This window comes from Carcharhinus amblyrhynchos, chromosome 13, assembly GCF_965287045.1.
Source record: "Carcharhinus amblyrhynchos chromosome 13, sCarAmb.v2.hapA, whole genome shotgun sequence".
NCBI lineage: Eukaryota > Metazoa > Chordata > Chondrichthyes > Carcharhiniformes > Carcharhinidae > Carcharhinus > Carcharhinus amblyrhynchos.
This window is the reverse complement of record NC_137336.1, coordinates 13,615,496-13,636,741: the sequence shown is the minus strand read 5'-3', so window position 1 is coordinate 13,636,741 and position 21,246 is coordinate 13,615,496. Positions and strand designations below refer to the sequence as shown.

The window sequence follows — 21,246 nt, the reverse complement described above, 5'->3', positions numbered from 1 at the left end:
ATTATACAAGGCATGGGGCTTTGGTGAGGGCACATCTGTAATACAGTCTTGTTTTTTCATTTTTAATGAAAACATGTCTGCACTACTTATATCAGCTGGGTTTACAACAGCATAAATGCTGTATGATTGACATTCATTTACCGCTTTTGGATTTTTTTCTCTGTTGCCTATCAATCAATAGGCTAAGAAATATTTCACAGATATTGCTGATGTTTAGGGCATATAGTAGGCCTAGTGGATACCTTCAGACACTCTCTCAATGTCCTAATGAAGAAACTGAAAGGTTGAAAAGGTCACACCAATAGCCATAATTGATCCTGTCGAAGGGGATTTCTCCCTCCACACTGACGGCTGTAACAGTTCTGGGCTTTTTTTTATTTTTAAATTTTCTGCAGGAATCTTCTGTTTTGAAGTGTTTTCACACTCTCTTTTCTCCCTGAGCAGTGTCCAGTTCTGGAGGCCAATGCTAGTGTGGCCTCCCACATTGGTATTCCATCTTCTGTCCTTAATTGGACAGCAAAGGAGGACATGTTGTTTTAATTAGCCATTTTCTGTCAGATTGAGCTGGGGTGCTGGTGCCAGACACCAGTGGTGTCAAGGCTTGTAAAAGGATATGAAAACCTATTATTTAATATTTTCTTTTGTCCTGTGGGGAAGCAAAGGAAGTAAATCTGAGCACTGGCTTATCAAACTCAAAGTTGAGTTCCTGATAGTGGTGGGAAAATTCAGTCCTAACTGGCTACTAAGAAGGCAGTACAAATTCTATTTTGTTTTTTCCTTACTTTAAAGAAGCCCATTATTTGCTGTAATATTTCTCCCAGGTATTGTTTCTACATGTCATTTTTTGGCTGTTACATGAATACAGTGTGTGGTACCATGCTACCCAAGGTGTATACTTCAGAAGAAGCTTCCTGACGCAGAGTTTAAATTCAAGCCAAGCAGCTGCAATGCAATAGCTGGATACAAGTCATGCTTTGCACATTTTATCGACATTAACCCATATTGTGTCGTTCTATATACCTGGCAGCTTGCCCTTGGATATACTTTCTGAATCCAGTCTGTAAGTGTCCTGCAAACGCATGAGGGCCTTTGCTGCACCACTCTCATCTTCATCTGTGGGGAAGTTCTCCCGTTGGATCGAGAGGTTAGCAATGAAAGCTACCGAGCAACAGAAAATTTAGAACTGTAAGTCAAACATAGAACAATACACTTCATAGATGATTTATTTAACATAATGGTGCCAAATTGCTTACAAAACCAGAAAAAGGAAAGCAGAGTTGTCCAGCACTAACATAGTAAAGCCTGTTGAATAATGAAACTATACCTAGGTGCCCAAGATTCATCACAGTCCATGTTAAGTTGACTAACAATTCATGAACTTATGAACTACAGTGGGAGTAGCTTTAATATTTATGAGCTAAAGCGGGAGTAGCTATTATTCCAAGTTTCCCTGGATCAGAAAATAGAAGAAAGAAAGTAAAATTCAACCAGGCTTCTTGCTTCTCACCAACAAAAAAAGTATAAATAAATACTGGGTGAGATCAGCTGATTTTATCAGCCTGGAATTCCTTAATGTCACAAAAGCTTCAGTCACAACTTTTAATACGGGCACAAGCTGACTAAAATGGGGCAGTTGAGTGGAATGGGCACAATGTGACATCAGCAACAGTCTATGTACATAAAATGGTGAGGAAAAGTAAAACAATAGGATACAAAACCAAACCAGGAAAACAGAGGATAAATAGTATTTTACTCTCGCACACTTGGTTAATATCTAAATAAGTGACACAGTGGTTAGTGGCTGCCTCACTGCGCCAGGGACCGGGGTTCGATTCCGGCCTTGACTGCCTGTGTGAAGTTTAAATGTGCTCCCCATGTCTGCATGGGTTTCCTGCAGGTGCTCTAGTTTCCTCCCAAAGTCTAAAGTTGTGCAGGTTAGGTGGACTGGCTAAGCTAAAAGTGCGGGGTTATGGGATAGGGCAGGGGGTGTGGTGGGCATGGGTAAGAAGCTCTTTCAGAAGATCGGTACAGACTTGATGGGCTGAATGGCCCTCCTCTGTACTGTAGGGATTCTATGGTGCTGTGGTGAGAGTTGTGGAATCAGATTCCATTAGAACTTTCAAAAGGCAATTAACCACATGCTTGACAAAAAGGATTTGCAATATGATGAGGAACAGGTTGGAGTGTGAGACTAAATTGGACAGCTCTTTTAAAAGAGCCAGCATGGGCACGAAAGACAGAATGGCATCCGCCAGCAGTCTTAAAGGCCTGATTTACCTTTCGCACAACTGCTAGAAATTAGTCAAGAGTTAGGAACATGAGGCCCATGTGTCTGCAATTTAAAACTCATTTGCAGCCCACTCCATATTCTCCGTGGTGAGAAATGTGGTGGGGCAGAACCCTGCACATACGCCCTATGACGTCAAGGTTGCCATTCTAAAGGCCTAGGAGAAATTTAAATTTCATTCCCACCCACCATCCCTGCCTGATGATATTTTGGTTGTGATGGGAGGAATTTGGAAGCCTGTGAGAATACCACTGGAAAAAGAACCTTGTGAACCTCAGGGAATCATAAAACCATAAGACATAGGCACAGAATTATGCCACTCAGCCCATCAAGTCTGCTCCGCCAAGCAATCATGGCTGTTTTTTCCTCATCCCCATTCTCCCGCCTTTTCCCATAACCTCTGATCCCCTTATCAATCAAGAACTTATCTATCTCTCCCAAAAGGGAGAACTGGTGTGCGATGGGGAGCTTTTTGGCAAGCAAGTTTGAAAAGATCTTAATTTCTCCTGTCTTTATTAGGTGCTGTCTTACAAGATAGATTTGCCTTTAATGGAATGGTTTATCAGGATTTATCCTGAAAAGTTGGCCAGTACATTTACCAGCAACTGCTGAGATGCATTAGAGTACTTTATTCCTCGCCTCTTGGGGATTACCTAAGGAGAAGACAGCAGGGTTTCCTAGCACACTTTGAATGCCTGCAAGCACTTTCCCTAATGTACGGGCCAACTTTTCAGGACAGATCCCCGTGATAAACCATTCCATTAAAGTAATCCCCAACACGATTTTCCACATAGAAATTATTGCCGTCACTCTCCACGTAATTAAGAATGCCTCAGAATAAGCATGCATTAGAAATAATACCCCAATTACTTTCCCTTCAAACAGATGGAGATCCCAGTAGAAAATAATTCCATCACTTACCATCAGAAGTCTGCTGCAGAACCAAATTCTCCAGTTTTAGCCAATCCGTGTTCAATCGCTTCATCAGTTTGTATGCATTCACTGGATGACCCAGATATCCTTCCGGGTCAGAGGTTGATATGTGTGTCAGCTGATCCATCTTTTCTGCCCAGCTATGAATACAACACAAGATATAATTATTTGGGGTTGAAACTTGTAATTCCATCAGAGATTTTATCCCGCAAAGGACTTCTTTCTTTTTGCTAAATCCGTGTAGGGACTGGACTCCCTATTTCTCTGTGGTGCTGGAATAGCCATCTCTCATTGCAACTTTGAAAAGGTGAATGGCTAGTCAATGCATCCCTATAAATTGCACTACAGCACTGACTGAATAAGAGGTCTTGGATAGTGACACAGTTATGAAACAATGGGCCCATTTGCACGAAATGATGATTTCATTCTGTCATAAACCTGTGTGTTTTCAGCAGTGTGATGGAAATGAGCGCTGAATAATATAAGCTTTTAATTTTAGGCACCTTGTGCTAACAGGGAATGATGACCATGGGTCCTAACATCAACTGGAGGCACAGGCTCAATCTTTATAACATTAAGTATAAATGAGGAAGATCTTCCACAGCTTTCAGGAAGTAAGCAGCTACATAATCGTCATGTTACTAAACTTTTATTGCAAAATATTGCCAATAACTACCTTTTAATTTCTGTTAATTTACTCTCTTCTGCTTTTATATATTCTTTCAGAGATTTCACCAGATCTTTTTCCACATAAATTAAGTCTGTCATCTGACCTGAAAGAAAGAGGAAATATTTCAAAGACAGTTAATTGAAGAATGCCGAAGCTCTAATATTTAAGCTCTTGGATGTGTATAATGAAATAATATTAATTAGCGTAAGCCAAGATTTCCCTGCTTTTGCAAATTAATCAACAAAACTCAAATCATTTTTGATGCTTTTTATTTGCTTTCAGGATTATGAACCAAACTATTGAAGCAAACAAGATTATCTGAAGGAGAATAGCCAAGGTCATGCACAAGATCATTAGTAGTCTTTACTGTGCGAACGATCATCAAAAGTCTTTACATACATGACCACTACATGGTCGACATTCAATGCTGCAACAGCCCCTTAAGAATTTACTCGCCTTAAGGTCTTTGGCAAGTTGCTCCAAGATAACAATGGGATTTCAGCACTGAGTCAAACCAAGAGGTGAATGCAGTATAACTCAATAACTAAAACAGACGTGCTGGAATACTCCAGATCACTGCTAATGATTGATTAGTCAACTAGAAACCTAGAGGGTCTGAACACTGGGGGCTGGGTTCTTCCCAGTCAGCCTCAGGCAATCCTGAAAGCCAATCCCCCAGATTTGAGAAATCCTAGTGGAACAAACTACATTGGCAAAGATCTGGTTTAAGGTGATTAAATTCACACACTTAGGAGATTAAGCCTTGGCACTGCCAATCTACATCCAAACCTTTTAGACTGAGGTTAGTGGATATATGTTCCTGTGGAACAGTGTATGTGCTTAGTTGAAATTCAATGGAGGGAAATGCAAAGTGTTACAAGAAGGGAGGACATGCAACAGAAATTTAATGGTACAATTCTAAAGGAGGTGCAGGATCAGAGCGACCTGGATGTATCTGTGCATAAATCACTGAAGGTGACAAGGAAGGTTAGGAGGTGGTTAAAAAGACATTGGCCAGGATTTTCCCAGCCCACTGCATTACTTGAGCAGGTTCACTGGTCATGAGTCTCCCAAGTGCTTGATTTTAGCGCAATCAGCTCCCTGCCGGAAATCAGCACAGAGGTGATGATCATATGGAAATGCCATTGAAACTGACATTTCCATATGATTGGCTGGCCCAGGTCGATATTCTCTGGGCCTGCTAGTGGCCTCCAATGGGAGGGCTTCCCACCAGTGGGGTTTCCAACTGCTCCTTACTGAGCAGTGTCATAGGGAGCAGTCTGCTGATCAGTAGGGGGGGCCCTCTAATATTCTGCAAATGGGATTAGTTTGGTGGGGGGAGGGGGATGACAGCGATCAGGGTTGGACATGGAGGTGGGAGTGGGTATTCGGGCTGGTAATCGAGGATGGGGGTTTTGGTGGGGGGGGGTAGGGGGTGGGGGAGGGGCGCCAGGGGGCGGTGTGTGGTGGTGGTGGTGGGCGGGGGCATGCACCGATTTCAGCACTGATAGAAGGACACATGTGCAGTGGCCCATTCAGCACTGTGCTACTGGCACAAATGATCATTGAAAGGAGCACTGAAGTTAATTTCAGCTTAAATTATGATAATAATTTGCAAGTGTTAAACCCATTTTGGGAGCTATCACAAAGAACCTGTTCATCCCTAGGCAATCTTGCTTAGGGGATATCCTCGATCATTGTACAAGACATTCTTGCCTAATGCAGCCAGTTCCATGTTTACCATATGTTTCAGTGTAAAGCACTTGTCTCACCAAACTGGTGGAAAGAACCAGGATCCAGACAGCTTCTAAAACAAATGAGTTTTTTTTAATTTCACTGTTTAGAATACTAAAAGCTTGCCAGCCAGACAAGTTCCAAGGTCTACATTTTCAAACATACTTCTGAGGGACCGACTTGTATTACTCAACACAGTGCTGAGCTTTCAAAGCACATCAATAAAAAACAGGGGACTTAAACAGGTCTGCAGCTGAGCTACATCTCCTGTTAATCTGCATTTGCTGCTGCCTCGCTGAAATAAATCTGGAATAAAATCAAGGGTGGGATTTACTTTGAATACTGAAGTCAGAAGGAGAGGCTAACTTTGGATTTTTATTCATTTATTTGGGATGACAAAATTTGACAGAGGAGCCTTGTGGAAATTGATGAGTTTTCCTAACATTTCACAGTATGAAAAGATATTACCAGTGCTAACCTTCCTCTGCAAAATAGAGGAAAAATATAAATGTTCTTCTGGCTACCCTCAGATGTTTTTAGATGCAATGGGCCACTGTTTCCATGGCAACCAATGGCCACACTAGGGCCAGAATTTTCCAGTCATTTACATCCTACCACTGCTACCAGCGAGCACGGAGAATTTGGCACTCAGCCAAATCTCCATTCACTCCAGCGGGACTGTAAAATCCCAGCTGCAGGTGAGGTCGAAGGATCCGGCCCGAGCATTTTAAAAACTTCCAATCCTGGAACGAAGGGATATCTTCTACATCTTGCGGAGGGAGGGATTTAGCCTGTCACATAAAGACATTTTTATAAAAGTGACCCAGCCATGAATCTGAACTGATGTAAAAGGTCCGAAGGGACCTTTTCAAGAAGTGTGACTTTGGGATACGTGATCAATCAAATCAAGTCCAGCAGAATATCATTGCATTGAGCAGATTTTTCTCAATGCTAGAGGGGTTGTTGCTTTCAGCTCCTGGTGCCTTGAAGATGGTTAGGCCAGGAAAAAGTCTCTGTGTTGATTGTGTAGGCCCAAAGCTCGCCCAACATTGGATCCTGTGCCCTAATTAAAATCAGACAGGCAAACTTGCCCACAACTCCATCTCCCTCCTCTATACTGGTTACACACAATGACACCCAACCTCAATGCCTTGGAATCCATTCCCTAAGGAAAAGTCGAAGTGAATAGCGTAGATGCTTTTAACAGAAAGCTGAATAAGCTCAGGAGGGAGAAAGAAGCATGCTGTAAGAGTTGGATGAAGAGGCGGCTTGTATGGAGCATAAGCACCGGTATAGAGCAATTGGGACTAATCAGTCTTTTTACATGCCATTCATTCTACAGAATTCTCGTTCCATGAATGTCAATCTCCCTATCCTTGTTGAAATCTCTAAACTTCAACCTCTGCAACATTTATTAGCTCAGCACCTATTTTATCTCCTCCCATCACTGAAAGTTTCATCTGTTTTTTCATTACTTTTAGATTTTCGATTTTTATAAGGCCCAGATGTTCATTAATTTGTTCTATACCACTGCAGAGTTGGCAGCAGCTCACTAATTTTATAGATTGTAAAATAAAACCATTCAAAATGAGACAAATCTCATTCACTTCCTGTCGGGTTTCTTTTCTGAAGGAGATCTGGGGGAAAAATACACGACAACTGCCCGAATGATAAAAATTCTACAGAGCAACAACATAGTGAACAAAACAAAATGTCTTCAAAAGGATTATTCCTCAAAGTCCAGACTCTGAAAGCAATTAAGGTAAAAACCCTAGCTTCACATTTTATTAAAGAACCATAAATACCACTGAATCCCTGCAGTGCAGAAGGAGGCCATTCGGCCCATTGCGTCTGCACAGACCACAATCCTGCCCAGGCCCTATTCCCATAACCTCACATATTTACCCTGCTAATCCCCTGACATTAGGATCAATTTAGCATGGCCAATGAACCTAACCCGCGCATCTTTGGATTGTGAGGGGAAACTGGAACACCTGGAGAAAACCCATGCAGACACGAGGAGAATGTGCAAACTCCACACGGACAGTGACCGGAGGCTGAAATTGAATCCAGGTCTCTGGCACTGTGAGGCACTCTTTCTTGGCATAATCTTTACATTCATTTTTGGCACAGACTTTCTAGGCAAGAAGCTCCCAGAAGAGATTCTGGTATTCAGTTGAGAAAGGCTGTATGAACATTAATTGAGGATGTGGTTTGATGGTGGCGCAGGGGTGGAGAGAAGATAAGGAATCAGTCTCTGCTTTCCCTAAACCAAAGGGGTAAATGGCAACTTGAGCAAGATCGATACATCTGTGCGGGTTCCATAATCCTATTGTGGCATAGTCAGAAAACTATCACATCAAAGTCACATTACTCATGGTGCATTACTCTACAGATCCTCGTGTTACCAGCAAAACAAAGTAAAAGACAGAAGCAGAAGGAAAGAGAAAAATTGGATATGGATATGTTTTCAGGGCATAAAACGAGGCATTAAATACCTGATTTCATGGGAATATATCCCATATAACAAGGGTGCCTTATAAACAGTTGGTGCAATATTAATTCAGATGATATTCAGATGTCCTTCGTGGCCACTAAAAATAGGCAGTAGGCTTCCTGAATATTCTACTGATAGGTTACCGGCTATTTAAGGCCCCCACTTTGAAATTGGCTAAAACAAAGGGAGAATTTGTGCTGTGCAAGCTGCAACTAGTTTTTCCAGCTTTGAAGTGGTCTTGACAACCTTTCTACTACTCGAGGCTGCAGACAAGGCAAGTCCACTTCTTCACTTAACTGAACATGGAGTCAGGAAGTGCAGGAGAGCTTGGTCTGACACTGCAGCAATACTGTGGGCCCTGACAAAAAAGACTTATTTCCCATTCCACACATCCCCACTTGTCTTCCCAAGATCTAGATAAGGGCCATTGCAAATGTGTGGACCAACTGGTCTCACTCTGAGGCCAATCTCTGAGCACTGTTGTGCCAAATTTATTGTCCAATTTTAAGGCATCTTCTCAACTATACCAGACATGAATTCCAAAACCCCAGACACTTCCCTTCATTCAATGGATGGGAAGGGAAAAAATCAACTTAAAAGAGTGAATTTTAATGAAAAATGCTGGGTTTCTAACATACGGTTATCTTAATGTTGAGGTGCAACACATTATCACCATCCCTGATTTGAGTCAAAAACAGACTGCAGAAATGTCCTACAACCTTAACAGTGCACCAAAAGAACATTTCAATGAGTCTTACCTATAGATGTGAAGAATTCAGCCTCTATTTGCCAGATATTGCACCCGATTGCCAACAGAAGAAAAAGAGCCCAATGCCTCATCTTCAAAAAGCGCGGCAGAAATCTGAAGATTTAAAATATCGCGTCATTAAGGAATCACCATCCAATTCAGTAAGTACCAAGATACCTCCATGTATATTACAGTAACATCTTTTCAGATTGAATTATGAGGCAAACCTGATAGTTTAGCCATGAAAATACTTCCAAGCGGAAGGACATCTGTTCCAGATCCCTAACTAATATTCATAGCATACAGCCCTGAAGTGGTCAAGTCTTTTCTTCAATGAACAGCAGACTATTCCAGTAAGCAAACACTGGCCTGGCCAATATTTATCCCTCAATCAACATCAATACAACCAATCAGAATTACTAAGACAGAAGCAAATTACTGCTTTTCTGGAATCTGGAACAAAAACAGAAAATGCTGGAAAATTTCAGCAGGTCTCACAGCATCTGGGGAGAGAGAACTAATGTTTTGAGTCTGGGTGACTCTTCAGAGCTCAAATCACTATAGTGTCCTCCTCTAAATGCCTGGGTGTAACATCAGGCAGAACAGAAATAAGGACTTTTATATGGATAGTTACATATCCCTGAATATTTATTCCCAGTTAGATGCATGCTTGTTAAAGCTACTGCTTCAAGAAACTTCAGAGCAGGCACAATTGTTTCCCTGCCAATATGAATAAGTCACAGAACATTTAATTCTGCCAAAACCTAGCTTAATAATAAGGCTTACTGTTTAATTCAATCAAGATTAGTGAATAAGAAAGCTATTGTCTGGTATTAACCAACTGTTTTAATTAGGGATTAGATATTAATTAGCTACCAGTTGGCAACTAATGATTGAATAAGTAATGAATCTTAATTGAGTCACAATTAACAAATGAAAAATGGATCACAAGTTATATCAGAAAGACTGAGTTTTATTTTAAAAATGTGACACCTTTTTTGCTGAAGAAGAATGTGCAATATGTCAGCAAGAGAGGTCTTGAAGCTCTGATTAGCCTTAAAAACCTTAAAGCCTATGAAGAACCAAAATAATTTGATCCTGCAAGAATAGTAGATTGTATAAAGGGATAATATGAAACAGTTCTATGGCGTTCCTGCTTAAACTAATTAAGAAAGCTGCCTTATTGGAATCCAATTAAATTATTCTAATAAGAAATTGACCAAGTGTCATGTAGTAACAAACCCAACTTTGGTGTAAGATAAAAGTCACTTTGAGGACAAAAGTAGATGTTCTGAAGCTCTCTCTTGCTAGCCATGTATTAAAGATCTCCTAAAGCAGAGGTTTATAGATTTGTTATTGATGGAATTGAAGATTTTCGATGCAACATTCCTGAGGAACAACTGTCAGAGAAGGAGTTTGATGTTTATGCTACCACAGGCTGATCACCTGCAAGAAGTTGTAAAAGTCTGCCTCAAGTTGATAAGTATTCTTTTCCCTTCCAAGGAACCTCTTGAAATTCACCATTAAAGAGTCCTGCCTTTTGCTTTAATTGGTTAAGAATTTTATGAAGCAAAATTCAGTCATTTACCAAAGGGAATAACCAAAATCAGTCAAATAAATTAGAAAACATTCTAAAAAATGTCAAAGTTTCAACCCATTCAGTCCTGAAGAGTTGAAACCAATAAGAAGATTACAAAGAGTGTTCTGGGACTTAGTGTATTACATAGAAGTGGAAACAGCTACTTCCCAAGGTAGAAAAGGCACTGGCAAAAGGTCACTTGGAGCAGAATAATTTGGTACACTGAAGTTGTAGATTTTTGTAGATTTGGTAATTGGTCCTCATGGTGCTCCCACAACAAATTATCTACCAAAATATATTATCTCCAATCTTCTGATCATTATCAGCTCTCAATTTTCTCACATTTCCAATAAAATGAAGCCATAACTCCCACATGATATTGCTTCAAAATCAGAGATCCAGCATTATGGCATTGTCTTCTTTATATTGTTGCTTCCAAGTCAAGTTTAAAATGCCAAACAGTTACATTACTTATTCCAGTGAATAGCTCAGCAGTTAGCATGCCAACAATGGTGTGAAGTTTGTATGATAGCGCAAAAGAAATATAATTAATTCCACAATGCATGTGCCATCTTTAGAGAATTTTTTTAATATAGATACAATTCTTTCATGTCTGTTATCTGATTGCAAGTGTCCAAGTGGAGAAGTAATCTTCAACTGCTAGTCAGCCTTGCCAATCTTTAATTTTGAAAGTTATTGATCCCACTAAGACTAGCAAGCAACTCCTTAGCCCTGGGCAGACGAAATCCATGAACAGCCAAACTATTCAATTGGTGCCACAAACCCTTAAATCACCATCAAATTTTGCTGCAGAGACAGTGAACCTTACCCAGTTGTTGTGAGTGATACCTTCTATTTTTTATAAGGACTGATATTTCCATAGGGCCTTGACTGGTGAACATCTTAGTATTGGTCCATTTTAACAACAGGGTACAAAACCAATCTCAGCCTGCAGTGATGCACCTTCATTGTTATCTGATTTTCATACCTAACTTAGAAGTTTATTACTAACAATGGATGTCCATTGTAAATTTTCAAAAAAAGAATGTTGGTTATTTATTTTCTGCGGGGCAGGTTTCCCAAATTTCTTCACAAATACTTTTGGTGATAAAAATCCCCAGTGCCCAAATCAAAATCAAACATGATACCATTCATCCAGTGTGGTCTCCAGTTTTGTACTATTCCCTTTCGTGTTGTTGGTATATGTACAGAAAACAGGCAACTGTCCTTCAGCTGTGTCATTTTATAGTAGTTTCTTCCTCAGGTTCCTGATCAGAATTGATATTGTGCACACTGGATTTTGTTTGAATTCTCATACTTTTGTGATACAAGCTTAGCCCTTTTATTCAACCCAAAAGAGAAAACGCTGGAAAGTCTCAGCAGTTCCGGGAGTATCTGTAAGGACAGAAAAGAGCTGATATTTCGAGTCTAGGTGCCCACTTTGACAAAGCGTCATCTGGGCTCAAAATGTCAGCTCTTTTCTCTCCTTACAGCTGCTGCCAAACCTGCTGAAATTTTCCAGCATTTTCTCTTTTGGTTTCGAATTCCAGCATCCACAGTAATTTGCTTTTCCCCTTTTATTCATCCTCCTGCATCGTCGCTAACAGCACTGACTAACTTATATGCAATTATGGTGTGTAACCTTCTCACATAAACATTAGTCTGGAAGGGGCATATGTTTACAGCACCTAAGACACGGTCGACTGGTTCTTTTCAATATGGACCTGTTCTACTCTGAGCTGTGTTTCGCCAGCTCGTCTGGCAGCATTCTCCATCCCAAGTGCTATTTTGAGAGCTCGAGCACATGTGGGCCTGGCTTCACTGAACAGCTTCCACTGTATCGACATTTCCTTCCAACCACAGGCACTCTTATTGCATCATCTGAATGCCCACTAAAGTCATACATTTTGAACCATTTCCTCAGTTCTGCCACAGACTGAGAAATGTTTACATCATCCCTCCGTTTCCTCTCGTTAAATGAGAATGAATCCACAATAACAGTGGAGTGGCTTTGGGCCCAGACATTCTTAGACAATCAGGGTCAGAAGCAATTAAATTTTTAATCAATGCATGTGTTGCAATTCGACAGACACTGAGAAAAACTGCTCTCATTCCAAAAAAGTTAATTTGCCTCAAAATAAAAAATTAAGTTTTTCTAAAAATTTACTCGAGCTCCATTCAGTATTATTCAATTTCCCCAAGCAATGACAAAATTAAATTCCAATAATGAGGTAGAGTTACGTAACAACTTGATAACAATGCATTGTCAGTTATTCTCGGTGCAGCTTTTAAATCCAAATAATCACTCAGATTGGCAAAGACAAACTGCTTTTATTAATTAAAAAAAATTGACATGAAAACCCAAAACCAATGGCATTCAGCACCACAAATGTTGATCAAGTAAAAGGTGGGACAGAAATGGCCAATCAGGCTAACAACGCTTTAGATTTAGAGCAATTCAATGGTTTTGAAACTGATCTGGAATGGGAAATAGAGATGCAGTGTGTTAGTTGTATCTGGGTGATGGGAATTAACTGGATCAGTTCTCTTAGGTGAGATCTTTGGAAAGATGCAGCTTAATCTGGGATAGTCAGCACGGTTTTGTGAGGGATAAGTCTTGCCTCACAAATTTGATTGAATTCTTTGAGGAGGTAACTAATTGTGTAGACGAAGGTAGAGCAGTTGATGTTGTGCATATGGATTTTAGTAAGGTGTTTGATAAGATTCCCCATGGTAGGCTCATGAAGAAAGTAAGGAGATGTGGGATAGAAGGAAATCTGGCTGATTGGATAAGTAACTGGCTGTCTCATAGTAGTCATGATGTGGATGTGCTGGCATTGGACTGGGGTAAACACAGTAAAAAGTCTGACAACACCAGGTTTAAGTCCAACCGATTTATTTGATAGTACACTCACTAGCTTTCGGGTTAGCCCCTTCGTCAGGTGAATGGAGGCCAGAATCTGAGGCCAGAACTCTCCATTCACCTGACGAAGGGGTTAACCCGAAAGCTAGTGAGTGTACTATCAAATAAATCGGTTGGACTTAAACCTGGTGTTGTCAGACTTTTTACTGTGTCTCATAGAAGACAGAGGGTGGTGATGGAGGGAAAATTTTCAGACTAGAGGCCAGTTACCAGCGGTGTACCACAGGGATCAGTGCTCAGTCCTCTGCTATTTGTGATTTTTATCAATGACTTGGAGAGGGGGCTGAAGGGTGGGTTAGTAAATTTACTGATGACAGCAAAATTGGTGGAGTAGTGGATGAGGTGCAGGGCTGCAAAGAGACATTGATAGGATGCAGAGCTGGGCCATAAAGTGGCAGATGGACTTTAACCCTGATAAGTGCAAGGTGATTCATTTTGAATGTGGATTACAGCGTCAATGGCAGGATTCTGAGAAATGTGGAAGAACAGAGAGATCTTGGGGTTCATAACCACAGATCTCTGAAGGTTGCCACTCAAGTGGATAGAGCCATGAAGAAGGCTTATACTGTGTTAGCGTTTATTAACAGGGGATTTGAGTTTAAGAGTTCTGGGGTTATGCTGCAACTGTACAGGACCTTGGTGAGACCACATTTGGAATATTGTGTGCAGTTCTGGTCACCTCACTATAAGAAGGATGTGGAAGCATTGGAGAGAGTGCAATGGAGATTTACCAGGATGCTACCTGGTTTGGAGGATAAGTCTTATGAGGAAAGGTTGAGGGAGCTGGGGCTTTTTTCTTTAGAGCAGAGGAGGATGAGAGATGACTTAATAGAAGTTTATAAGATGATGAGGGGGATAGATAGAGTAGACGTTCAAAGACTATTTCCTGGGATGGATGTAGCTGTTACTAGGGGGCATACCTATAAGGTTCATGGTGAGAGATATAAGAAGGATGTCTGAGGTAGATTCTTCACTCAGAGAGTGGTTGGGGTGTGGAATGCACTGCCTGCTGTTATAGTGGAGTCGAACACTTTAGGAACTTTCAAGTGGTTATTGGATAGGCACATGGAACACACCAGAATGATAGGGAGGGGATAGCTTGATCTTGGGTTTGGACATAGCTCGGCACAACATTGTGGGCCAAAGGGCCTGTACTGTGCTGTACTGTTCTATGATTACAGTAGGAACCATGGTTTGCAAACTGAAAAATGCTAAATCTGTTGCCTGCAGGTCATCTCATTACGTTGAATTCATCAATCCAAATGGTTTGTTGCTCATCACTTCATCTGCAATAAAGTTAGATTGACATCTTTGAACTTATTCGTAACTGTTAAAACAATACTTTCATTTCTATTTGAGTTGTAATAAGGTGTTTTAATCGCCTAAAATGAATAATAAATACATACAGACCAACTGCCTGTTTCTCTGCTGAAGCAAAGTACATATCTGGGTCACTTGGTGCTCCTGGGTAGGGGACATACAAGGAGGAATTTTCACATCCCGTTTGCCGCCAGCATCGTAGCAGGCAAGACAGAATATTCAGTTGACCATGCAAAGGCCTATTGACCTCGGGCAGGAATTTCCAATCTTGGGACGAGTGCAGCTAGAAAATACTGCCCAATGTGTCTGCCAGTATTCAAGGCCTTCAAAAATCAGTAGGCACTAGGTATATTGGACTGCATCATTACCTGGGAATGTAATTTTAATTTAATTTACATTTTGGGTTTTTTTTAAACAGTGGTAAGTGGTTTCCCTTTCAAATAAGACATTGTTAATCAAGAGGAACCAATCTAAAAGGTTTGTTCAAAAGAGGTATAAAAAAAACACAGACCACTATTGTGTTTTTTTGACTGTTGGAGGTGTTTATTTGTAATCTGTAGGTCTAAATAACTTCATATGAAAATGTATAAGGGCGCGGTCCATTTATTTTCTTCATCAGCTGATGTACAGCACACTGTTTTTGTCCAGAATTGGGGCCTGAGTGGTTGGTCCTTATATTGCTGCCTTCCATTCACACCAAATAGGTACCAAATTATCTCTTATTCACATTAATTTATGATCTTATCACAGTTAAATTGAGATAACAACATACACAGACCGAAGAAGCCAGAATATTTTTAGTTTAGTTACGGCATCATGATTGGCACAAGCTTGGAGGGCAATAGGGCCTGTGCCTGTGCTGTACTTTTCTTTGTTCTTTGTATATCTTGTTGCCAATCTACAAAACATTCATTTTTCAGTTCAGTAATTTTGGTTGGCACAGTGGGTTAAACATTGCAGTTTGATCCTTGGAACATTTTTACTAATCATAATTGGATTAAAGTCTTTTCTTTCTTTTGGCTTTCAGAGCTCCTTGGGAAATAAATTTAGGCAGTCTGATAGCCCAGGTTTTGCTGCAACAACAACTGTGAACCTTTCAGCATTCACTCCCACTAATCCACTGAAACTGACAGCCACTTTAGAGTCTGCACATGCGCAGAATAACACAGAAATACAGAAATTGCTGCTAGCAATTTTTCACTTCTCCAGAGGGGATGTTATTATGTAATACTTAATCCACAAACTGAAAAAAAAACCTCAGTTATGCTGTTAGCCTCATTACAAATGTAATTGAAAAGGTCCTGCAGTTGAATGAGGTGGAACAGAGTTTTTTTGAACAGTGCAGCATTAACTTCATAATTTCTACTGAAAATTGTTCTGCCCTGTAAAGCTAATTTATATTTGTGGAAATCTCTCTTATTAGGATAAATTTTCTGAAAATTCTTTTTAGAAAGTGTATTTGAACAGATATTGGCCTAAGTTTTCCATCCCACCCACCATGGGAATCGGTGCAGATGGGGCAGAGAATTAAACAGACAAGCAAAAGGTCCGTTGACCTTCCAGTACCAGGGCAGTTGAGACTGGAAAATCCTGCCCATTATATTTCAGCTTCTATACCTAATCATAATACTTTGTTATTAATAATTTATTTATTTTGAAAATTTTAATAAAAGGTGAAGAATAATCACTGCTTTCAACTGCCTGGTTTGCTGTCTGTAAGAATACTTCAATATGACTGGTTGCTTGCCCTTCTTGCTGACATCACTGCTGCTAGATGCCTGGAGAATCCTTCAACTTGCCACCAGTTTAAAACTGCCATCAGGAAAGGGGAAATCCATGCCACAGAGATTGTTACATCTTTACAGGAGCTTTATTTGAGGCTAGCGTTGAGCTTAATGTCAACTTGTCTATTTTCTCCATGATGTCAGCAGGCTTGCTGAGTGTTTTTTCCATTAATATTTTAGGTATATGTTAGGTATATGTTATGATCCAGTTGACTGTTTTATATCTGGCCTGGGATTTAAAATTCTAATACTTCCTAACTGAAGGAGCGTGACTGGTTCCTGCACCCTCCTCCACTCCTGCCCCCGTACTCATCAAGGGTGCAGCCTATGTGGAGCGAGTACACTCACAGTACTGTTATGGTGGGAGTTCCAGGATTTTGATCCAGCGATAGTAAGGGAATGGCAATATGTTTCCAAGTTAGGACTGGGAGAGGAACTTGCAAATGGTAGTGATCCCATCCATCTGCTGCTCTTGTCTTCTTGATGGTAATGGTTGTGGATTTAGTAGATGCTATGTAAAAAGGCCTTGAGTTCCTGCAGTGCATCATGTAGGTGGTACACACTACTGCCACTGTGCATTAGTGCAAATAGCCTCATTATGAATGCCTGACTGAGAGCTGTGGAAGTTAATCACTGAATATATCTAAGGTTGAATTAGACAGATATTTCATTAAAAAAGGGGTTATGGGGAACAGACAGGGAAGTGGAATTACGGCCATGATCAGATCAGCCATGATCTTATTAATGGAACAAATTATGTACTACAGCTCCTATTTCTTACACTCTTATGGACTTCCTCCAGAGGCAGCAACCCCATTCCATCCAGCTCCTGACTCCCCAGGACAAAAAGGGATCTTTTTAAAGAGATTTGTCTTCTAAACTGGGAAAAATCCCCACTCGAGCTTCCTGCCTCTGGCTCTGTGATTCTGTGGGGCAAATTTTCCTGTTCCACCTGCCACGGGAATCATAGCGGCTGAGGAGCAGACCATGGAAAAGTCCATTGATCTCAGGCGGGATTTTCTGGTTTCGAGGTGAGCATAGCTGGAAAATCCTGCCTTGTGTGTTTCATTCCCTGTCCTTATAAAACACAAAATTGACCTTATTTTTGGACTAATAAATCCCTCTGAAATTCTTACCATTTGACATCTATCTATAAAGCACACTAAAGACTGCGTTGCAGAGCTGGTTTTATACCAGAAGCCTGTAATTGTACTCACTATAGAACTAGAGACAGTTTCGCTCCCAAGCATGTTGTAATTTCCTTTCATGATTATCTTTAAATATTAAGTAGACACAATCGCTTATGACCTTCTATCTCTTGACAGAATATAAATCTATATTGTGTCATCAATGCTGTTCAGTAAACAGAAGATTTATTACCAGTTGATAGATTTGTTTACTAGATTCACTGAGGCTAAAAGCAGCTATAGCAGTTATCTGGAGCTTCTAAAGTGCAAGAAGATTATATCATGATGCATGCCTTTGCACTGAGTAACTAAGACATAGTAATGAAAGGGACAGGAATAGGTCATGCAGCCCCTGAACCCGCTCCACTATTCATGCCCATATTTCCTGATTTCCTTAATGTCCAAGAGCCTTTGGTAGAGAATTGTGTGTTTGATTTCTCTGCTCGATATTGTACCAGTAATGTTGATGAGTGTCCACTGCAACTCAGTTGAACCTCAAGGTTCCAGGTTCAAGTCCCACTCTAGGAAGTGAGTGTTTAAAAAAAAATACAGTTGCCACTCCAATGCAACACAGAGGCAGCACTGTGCTGTTGGAACTGCCATCTTTCAATTGAAACTTTAAATCAAAATGCCACCAGTCTGCTCAGTTTTTTTTATTCATTCATGGGATCTGGGCATCACTGACTAGTCATGATATACAGATGCCAGCATTGGACTGGGATAAATACAGTAAGAAGTATCACAACACCAGATTTAAGTCCAACCAGTTTACTTGACAGTAATCCCACAAGCTTTCGGAAACGGTGTTCCTTCGTCAGGTGTGTGGAAGGTTCTGATCAGAGAACGGCATATAAAGATACATACAGTTTACAAAATATTGATTAGAATCCTGGATCTGGGGTTCATGTCACACTATCTGTAACCCCCATGACTTGTCTGGGCTTGTAAAATCTCACTGTCCTGTCTGGAGATGATGCACATCTCGTTAACCTATGCTAATGCTATCTCCACTCACATTGTCTGCATCTTTAAGACTTGAATAGCAAGTTAGCTGCAAAGACTTGCATTCTAATCAATATTCTGTAAACTGTGTGTGTCTTCATATGCCTTTCTCTGATCAGAACCTTTCACACACCTAACGAAGGAACACCATTTCCGGAAACTTGTGGGATTACTATCAAATAAACTGGTTGGACTTAAACCCGGTGTTGTGTGACTTCTTACTGTCATCACTGACTAGGCTAGCGTTTATTGCTAATCCCGACTTGTCCTCAAAAAGGTGGCAGTGAGCTGCCTTCTTGAACTGCAGTAAGAAGTCTGACAACACCAGGTTAAAGTCCAACAGGTTTTAGTCTGTGTTGTGAGACTTCTTACTGTGTTTACCCCAGTCCAGAGGTGGAGAGACTCTTCCCGCTCAAAAAAGACAGTAGGACTAGGGGGCACAGCCTCAAGATAAAGGGGAGGTGGTTTAGAACGGAGTTGAGGAGGAACTTCTTCACTCAAAGGGTGGTGAATCTCTGGCATTCTCTGCCCGTTGAAGTGGTGGAGGCTGCCTTGCTAAATATTTTTAAGAAGCGGGTTGATGGGTTCTTGATAAGAGAGGGGATTAAGGGTTATGGGGAGAGGGCAGGAAAGTGGAACTGAGCCACGACAGATCAGCCATGATCTTATTGAATGGCGGGGCAGGCTCGAAGGGCTAGATGGCCTACTCCTGCTCCTATTTCTTATGTTCTTATGTTCAACACCAGCATTTCCACTTCTTGAACTGCTGCAGTCCATGAGGAGTGAGTACGTGCGGTACTGTTAGGAAGGGTATTCCAGGATTTTGATCCAGCGGGCGTAAGTGAATGGCAATATATTTCCAAGTCACGATGGTGTGTGATTTGGAGGAAAACTTTCACATGGTGGTGTTCCTATGTGTCTGCTGTCCTTGGCTTTTGGCTGTGGGTTTGAAATGTGCTGCTGAAAGAGATTTGATGAGTTCCTGCAGTGCATCTTGATGGAAGGAGTGAATGTTTGTGGATGGGGTGCCAATCAAGTGAGTTGCTTTATCCTAGATGGTGTCAAGTCTCTTGAACGTTGCTGGACCTGTACTCATCAAGGCAAGCGGAGAATATTCCATAACATTCCTGACTTGTGCCCTGTAGATACTGGATGAGTTTTGGGGAGTCAGGAGGTAAGTGAGTACAGGAACTGACCTGCTCTTGTAGCCACAGTATTTATATGGCTGGTCCCATTCAGTTTCTGACCATTGGTAACTCCAAGGATGTTGATACTATAGGATTCAATGATGGGGGTAATACTATTGAATATCAAGAGCCTATTGTTGGATTCTGTCTTGCTGGAGATGGTCATTGTGGCATTTCTATGACGGGAAAGTTGTGTGGTAGATGGAAAAACCCTGTAGCATTATTTCAGTGAAGAACAGGGGAGTTATCCGGGTGTCCTGGCCTGTATCAGCCTGTCAATTAACATTGCAATATCACAGATTACCTGGTCATTATCACTTTCGTAACCACATTCGTAAACATTGGCAGAACATTGATGTTAGTCTGTGATGCCAACACAACCATAACAGGAACAAACTGTAACAGATTCAGTTCTTTACTGTAATGATTAATTTGTTACTGACTTGGTTTACAAGCTGGAGGTTTTTTTGTTTACATATTCAAGTATAGTTCACAACGCAATGCCTTTTTCAATGGCCTTTCTCCCTATTTTGACCTGCTGCCATTATTGTTCCTACACCCAGAACATAACTATAGTGGAACCTATTAAGCTCAAACTAAAGCTCTTCCAATGGTTTGAAAGAAAAATTGACTTCTCAATCCTTACACTGCAGTTGTGACCCTAAATGGGGTCAGGGTTTCCAGCCTTTAGCAACATCAGCAACCCTCGCTGTGCTTGTAAAGAGCAAGATGAAAATCAGACTCAGTTTTAAAATGTTCTCTGCAGTTAATCTACCCTCTAATAACTTGTCATCAATGTCCACAGATGACAATGGAATAACAAGCACCCTTGGCGCCCTACCCAGCCAACTGCTTCAAAAACAGAATTAACTGGACAGTAAGAACAAAACTTGTTTCTACTGCACAATTGCTTTTTAATCCGTGAAAAATGCATGAACTGTACAGTGATTTAAAATGGATGCTTGAGGAATTGGGTGACTCAATGTTTTATTGACAATGTTGACAATTACTCATTGCGTTGGGAGTACATTGGATTAATGACCCATAATATGAATAATTTCATTCTCCTCACCTCTGAGCAAGATGAAACAGGGCTTCCTTGAGCTCTTGGGTGGAACCAGACAGACTGACAACTCTGAACATAAAACAATTTGCAAAGCTTAATTTGAAATACTTGATACCGTCAGCCTTGGAGGTTTTGCAGCATGGGCTTGTAAGAGAGGATGAAGTATCATTTGGAACAGACTGTGATCAGGAGGACTCCCTATCTCGCAGCCAAGGGTCACAACGTTTTTTAACCCTGAGCTCAGGGTTAAAAAACTCAGGGTTAAATAACAACGTGAAGAACATTCTTTTAGCTCTGCCACAAAGCAACGCTGTGGGCTTACTGCCAAT

At 40.8% G+C, this 21,246-nt stretch overlaps 1 protein-coding gene across 8 annotated transcripts in view; it reads right to left on the bottom strand.

Moving 5' to 3' along the window:
* Positions 1-21,246, bottom strand: part of LOC145351723 (prolyl 4-hydroxylase subunit alpha-2-like) — an 84,858-nt gene that overhangs the window by 49,349 nt on the left and 14,263 nt on the right. For 7 of the 8 annotated variants that reach the window (XM_080201307.1, XM_080201311.1, XM_080201309.1 and 4 more), the window contains exons 2-5: positions 8,880-8,983; positions 3,897-3,993; positions 3,209-3,360; positions 1,021-1,158 (exon numbers count right to left, since the gene is read on the bottom strand). In XM_080201307.1, the coding sequence (XP_080057433.1) occupies positions 1,021-1,158; positions 3,209-3,360; positions 3,897-3,993; positions 8,880-8,961 (469 nt within the window). In that variant the 5' untranslated portion in view covers positions 8,962-8,983. Of the gene's footprint in view, positions 1-1,020; positions 1,159-3,208; positions 3,361-3,896; positions 3,994-8,879; positions 8,984-21,246 lie in introns of those variants that run through there. The other variant, XM_080201313.1, reaches the window with a different exon arrangement.